This window comes from Pinus tabuliformis, chromosome 3_1 (assembly GCF_031772625.1).
Source record: "Pinus tabuliformis cultivar Carrire ecotype Pingquan chromosome 3_1, CPIR1, whole genome shotgun sequence".
Classification (NCBI taxonomy): Eukaryota; Viridiplantae; Streptophyta; class Pinopsida; order Pinales; family Pinaceae; genus Pinus; species Pinus tabuliformis.
This window is the reverse complement of record NC_142301.1, coordinates 400,563,362-400,569,711: the sequence shown is the minus strand read 5'-3', so window position 1 is coordinate 400,569,711 and position 6,350 is coordinate 400,563,362. Positions and strand designations below refer to the sequence as shown.

The 6,350-nt window shown below is 40.5% G+C and overlaps 1 protein-coding gene across 1 annotated transcript; it reads right to left on the bottom strand.

The window, feature by feature from the left end:
- Positions 1–4,693: 4,693 nt before the first annotated feature.
- On the bottom strand, positions 4,694–6,042 carry LOC149187424 (uncharacterized). The gene is made up of 2 exons (XM_089412808.1): positions 5,515–6,042; positions 4,694–5,383 (listed from the first exon to the last, which is right to left on the bottom strand). Exons 1-2 carry the CDS (start codon positions 5,800–5,802, stop codon positions 5,000–5,002), a joined length of 672 nt encoding a protein of 223 aa, XP_089268934.1. The 5' UTR covers positions 5,803–6,042; the 3' UTR covers positions 4,694–4,999.
- Positions 6,043–6,350: the final 308 nt, after the last annotated feature.

Genomic DNA, 6,350 nt, shown 5'->3' with positions numbered 1-6,350 from the left:
GTTCAACTGTCTTAATACAGGTTAAAGAAACATGCATTACAAGCATCCAAAGAATAGTCTTACAAATGAATACAATACATGTGTGAAAACGTGTTGGCCTGTTAATAGGCTTCTAAATTAAGTGAAAGTTCCAAGACACATCCATACACCATTACATCACTAACCCCGATAGACCCCGATAGCAGGGCGTTGGAGCCGCTGCTCGCTCCTCAAAGAAAAGATTACAAACTCTCAAGGTTATGTGGGAGGAGCCAAGATGAAAAGTCTCTTGCATGTACAAATGAGAGGTATATATAGCCAAAGGTGAAACTGGCCCTTGTGATTGTTCAACTTCCCTCACGACTGTTTAACTTACATCACTCTTCAACTTTACAAGTGGGTCTCTTGGAATTCCATGTTACATTACATTGATTACAACAAAATGGCCCACAGTAGTGATGTGGCCGAGATGACTCATGACATGAATCGACACGACAGTGTTGGTATGTTCATGTTTATGGTGGTGTCCATGGTGAGCTATAGTGTTGTTGAGTCATGAATGTGCTTTTGGTGTATCATAGCTTCACTTCCGCATGGCAAGGTGTGTGAAATCTTCGATGGTCATAGTGTTCGCTTGATAGTTCACGTGCATGTCTCTCCTTCGCTTGTACTTCATATGCTCCATGCGTTCGTCCGTATGTGGACAAGTCTCCTTGCATGCGCTCCGTTTTTATATCGTTCATCATCATGCCATGTCTCATCCATGTATCTGTATCTGCAATCACTCATGACGAGATGACATCAAATCCAGAAATCTCCTAGTATACCATGATGCATTGCTTTTCGCTTTCGAATGCAGGTGATGGGAGAGAGGACAAGGATTTGAAACTGTGTAAAGAACATTTCAAGCCGGGATGCGGGCTCCGGGCACTCTCCATGAAAATTGCGCAGAGGTCACTGGGAGGCTGAGATGGGCAATCTGGATCAGCAATGACTGTCTACAGGATCTGGCTTGGCTGGAGGGTATATATGCGCAATTTTTCTAGGGAGACAGTACAGGGAGCAGGGGGAGACTGGTAGTGAAAACTAAGAAAATTCTCCGGGGAGGCTGGCAGCAGGCTATGGGAGGTTGCTGGCAAAAATTGTGGAGATCTAGGAGGCTGGCCTACAAGACATCCCTGTGCATTTTCTGGGTTGAGTGGGATGCTGGGAAGCTGGGAAATTGCTCATGAAAACTGCGCAGTTTTCAGGAGGAGCAACAGACCGACTGATAGGGTGACTAGCTGAGAACATTGCGCAATTTTTTAGGGTAGTGTAATGACAGGCAACGGGTTTCTGTGTGGCATGTCTGCGCAGTTTCATCAATGAGTGGAAGTGGGCAGGTTTGGTAGCTTCTGTGTAATTTTTTAGAGGAGTGAGGCCTAGGGTCACTGCCCGGTCAAACTCTCCTATTGACTAACTAAATGCTTGATGGATATGCTTGCAGGCAGCGTAATTTGGGATGACTTGCTGAGCAACATCTACGTTGTTCTAGGTGACAGTGAGTCGAATCTATTCCAGGAATTCATAGTGTAGATTGCTTGGGAGACAGCCTCAAGCTCTGCGCAATTCTGAGCAGGAGTACATGATCACTGAAGGCTGAGACTATGTAGTGCAGCTCAGCGGAGGTTTGGATGTTAGAGGGTGGTCTGGTCAACATGGTTTTGACAAAATGACTAAGTGTGTGAACGCGTGACTTCGTACATGTGTGACCTTGCAAACACACACCCAACATGACTTGACGACAAGACACCTCGAACCATCAAGACAACATGCACTTAGTGTCACTAACCGATGGGTGCGAGTGACAAGCGCAACACTTGTGATAGACATTTTGACGACCGTGACGATGCTTGCGCAACAGTACTTACAACAGCATGAATGATGTGCGATAAATGTTTACCTAGCAAACACAACTCAAACACAACCTTCAACATCACCAAGATATAGTAATCAACATGTCGAAGATGACAGTTGGTCGAACAAGTGAAAAGGAATCAAGACAAGTAGAAGAAACACATAAAATAATTTTTCATGTTTGTGCACTTGCATGTTACTGAGGACAGGATGATATGACAATGACAAAAAGTCCTGCAAACTCAACTAAAAGGTGTACTTCGAATGGTGTTCTTTACTTACCATACTTACCCTCAAGATGATCATGTATCCGATGGAGTTTGCATGTGATCCTGATCTTTCCATTACTTGGTTCCTTGGTCCTTCTCCTCAACTCCTTGGAAGCGATTTTAGCATGTCACATTTTCCTGTAGTCATTGAGAAATAGATCTGCTCAATTTTGGCAGACAATGACTGCTGCTAGAATGAGTCCCTGGGAGGCTTGTCTATGTAGTTTCTGCATGTAAGACAGACAAGGAAACTTAGACAACATTGCACAGTTTTGAGGCACATGACACTCCTGCGGGATGGGGGTCCTGGGAGGACACCTCTGCGCAATTTCTGAGCCTAGTGCAGCTAGACTGCATTGTGCATTTCTAGAGAGCAGTGTTGGCTGCCTAAATGCTCTGCATAGTTTTGGAGAGCAGTGTTGGTTGGGGTCTCTGCGGGCTGCAGGGTTTCAGCACGCAAGGGAGATTGGTGTCTCTGCGGATTGCAGGGTTTCAACAAACAAGGAAGGTTGGTGTCTTTGCGCACTGTGGGGTTTCAACAGGCAAGGGAGGAAGCTTGATGGTTGCAGAAGCAAAGCGCACAGTTCCGGGAAGCTAGATGAGGCTAGGTTGCTCGAGAAAATAGCTAAGTGTGAGATCAGTGAAACATATGTAAACAATGATGGAACTTGATTGTGATCGCACACGGAGACTTAGTGACACAACGTAAACCATCTAGAATACATAAGACCTACTTTGCTTGATGCAACAACCTTCATGACAAGAGTGTGTGAAGTGAGTGTAAAACATGTCTATGTGATGACAACTACTCATGCGCACATGCTTTCCCTTAAAGCAAAACAACATTCCCTTTGCATAACAAACAACAACACCTATGCCCGAAAATGACACATGCCACATAAAGATGAGAACACGGACAATGCTTAAGATCAAAGAGGGGAGCTTGAAATCATAAGTTTACCAATAAGTGACCAAGGATGATAGATCACAAGATCCAAGGTAACCTCCTAAATTTACATGCGAGCCAAAATTTTAGAGGATAATTGTAACCAGTAGAACATGATCTAAATAATTATTCTTTCTGAAAAAGATGTTTATTGAATATATATGATATGATATGATATCATTCCATAAAATAATGAAAAGTGTGATTCAACACTACACTTCACATTAAGGATTACCGACATCTGAATATTTTCCAGGTAAGATTTTCAATTAAAAGATTTTCAGAGGCTATATCTACCCCAAATAAAGTTCCGTGGATGGATCTTGTTGACATGTTTTAATTAGGCTCAGAATCGGTTAAATCAGATTTTTCATGTCCTGGGACAATATCTTCTCAAAGAGCTTGGATCGATGACAGAAAAATAGATTTAAATAAATTGCCTGAGCTATCGAGAGTAAAAACTGAATCAATTTTCTTCCACAGGCAGTAACCGAAAAAATTGAACCTGCAAACGCTCGAAAAGTTTGAAAAGTTCAGATCGAACAGTGAAAGAAAGATCTGTTGCAATTTCATTGTTAGCAAAGATATGTTCAGTGCACTAATATTCAATTCTCGAACATTTGACGGAGGAGTATTTTTTGCGGTAAAGTTTGAAGCTATTTAGCACATTGTTCATAACGAAATTATTGAATATTTATCATTTAATTGAGATGTTGCACAGCAGAGCTCTAAATATTGAGTGTTTAGACGACCCTTGGTTGTTCGCTGCTTGATGTCGACAATTCTTAGTAGTGTTATCGGATCAAGTAGCCATAATTCTCTGCATGAAAAATCTTTATTCTCAAGTATTTTTTTACATTTTTATTTTTTCTTTAGTAGAATATAAGTTTTATGTTGATAAAAATAATAGAGACGGTTTTGCATTGGAACTTACAATTATGAAAGAGTTACACCCAGAGAATGTAAATTGCTGAAAGAATGACAAAAAATAATGAACTTGCGGGTAGATTTAGGCTTTTTTATGATTCAGTCAGTTTTATAACTGGAAGAAGTTATGTAACCAAGTAGTCCATATTAATTGGGATTGCTCGAAAGACTTGTAACATGAAAAATCATCTTTTGATCAATAAAATTTCCAACCCCTTGCTCAGGTTTCCTTGACACTGTCAAAATTTTACCACTTAAAATTTCTTGTGTTAATTCATGTGATTCAATTTCTCAGTTTTATGTATTTCTTGCCGGTTTGTTTGATTGATTAATGACTCTCCAAAGACCAACATAAATGACATGCAGACACTGGAAAAGTTGTGTTCGTCTTGGTTGGCTAAAAGTTGTACTACTTCCTCATGCATCGGAGATTCTTGGCGGACAGGATAATTTAGAGTTTGGCGTTCCGTGGCTGTCATCATGTTTTGCAGAGAAGGTATCATCCTGACAGATAACTTATCAACGCCATCATAGAAGCTACTAGCATCGTGTGAAATGACAGCAATGCAATTTATCAGAATCATTGCAAGAAACTGCAAAAGGAATACATGTCGTAAATCAGAGAAGAAAAAGGTTATCAGAAAACATAAAACACATAAGCGAAGGAAATTGGTGACAAATTCTTATTACAAAGAATAGGGTAGGCAGCCTGCAATGGGTCTCTTATTATGCCTAGTCTTCCATCATCCTTTTATATAATTTCCAACCTACTCTAACAGGACAAGCCCTTATAATATCTTACACTTATAGGGCATTCTAAGCCTTTCTGCTGTATTACAATAAAAGTAATAGCCAGACATAATGGTGATACTATTTTCAACAGTCATGGCATGACGGTTATATGGATAACCACTTCAAAGCAACCTGCAAATTTTCCAAAGTAATTTTCCTTGTTCACTTCAATAATTGGATGTTGTATCATCTAATAAGTTAATTTAAGCCCACATTCCAGAGAAGTTTGTATCTGAGCAGTATCATGGGAAATATTGTCTATTAACTTGACATGGTAGTATAGAAGCACAGATGATTCTCCGCTAAAATGGTGTGAAGTCTCCACATCTAACCCATGCTTTTCAAGCTCCTCCAGAATCCTCCACATGTATCTCGGCCTTCTTTGGCTAGTAATGTTAATAATTGCTTCCCTACCATAAAATTTCACGGCCACCTTAATCTCTTTGTCCTCAGTTGCTTTTTTTCCAGTTTGGATTCCCAGCAGATTGTCTCTCTTTCTCTTCAGTTGATGCATGTTTTCCTCAAGCTTTCTAATGTGATTGATGGCTTCCTCAAGTAATCGGCATCTGTCAAGCTGGATCATGAAACAAAATATACGATTTAAGCAAAACCATATAAAGCCGAATAAGCTTAATCGAGAACTGATATTATAGTTTCATGTAAAAAGATAGATCACTCCTGGAAGTTGTATAATTTTGTAATTACCTTGACAGGAGTATAGGGTAATAAAGATTCTAGTTGCGTACACAAACGTTTCATTCGCTTCCTGCGCATCCGCTCTTCTAATATTTGGATTTCTTTCTTAGAAACTTCGGTCATCTGGTCCACATCTCGCCATACAATTTCTAGCAGATCATTACAGTCCTGCGAGTCCAAGTCTACCTCGGATGGACGCTTTCTGGAAGCAGTGACTCGGCAATCGACCTGTGAAACAATTGAATATGCTGTCTCGCTCGCATGATAGGCATACGACAAAAGGCAATCGGATCCCATAACCAATGGAGTTACAGGTTAATCCAGGGACAAATCCACAACTTTTTGGGCAAAAATTATCAGGTATCTATTCCGGTGTTTATAGTTGGTATTTGCGTTAAAAATTCGGGATTTTGGCTTATTCTTAAACGATCCGAAACATCAGAATTTTCAGAAATGAAGGTATAAAAGCGAAGCAATGAATTGCCCAAAAAAACGATGGGTTTCTCTGGAGAGTTAGGCAAGCAATTCAATTCTGCATATTGAGGCCCCTCTAATGCTAGAAAATGCCGATGAAGTGGTGTTATATATTAGCCTCTGATACGCAATACGCGTCGAAGCGTGTGATTGCCCAGGGGATTGAATGTGTAGTCCCAGAGAACACGTCGTTGAGTTTTAGAGAATTTTATGTAAAACAACTCAAACCGGGATCGCACGTGTGATAAGTAGAATCAGTAGGTGCATTGATACTGACATTTGATTTCGTAATATTGTTCAACTGGTTGACTGACCGGTACACCGTATCTAGCATCAAGGACCTTTCAGGGAGAAATCAGATTTCATCGCGT

Excerpts from the sequence above, each read along its gene's own strand:
- LOC149187424 (XM_089412808.1), bottom strand. The coding sequence starts at position 5,802 with ATGGGATCCGATTGCCTTTTGTCGTATGCCTATCATGCGAGCGAGACA. Across the intron at positions 5,384-5,514 it reads TACCCTATACTCCTGTCAAG|CTTGACAGATGCCGATTACT; the intron begins GTAATTACAAAA and ends TTCATGATCCAG.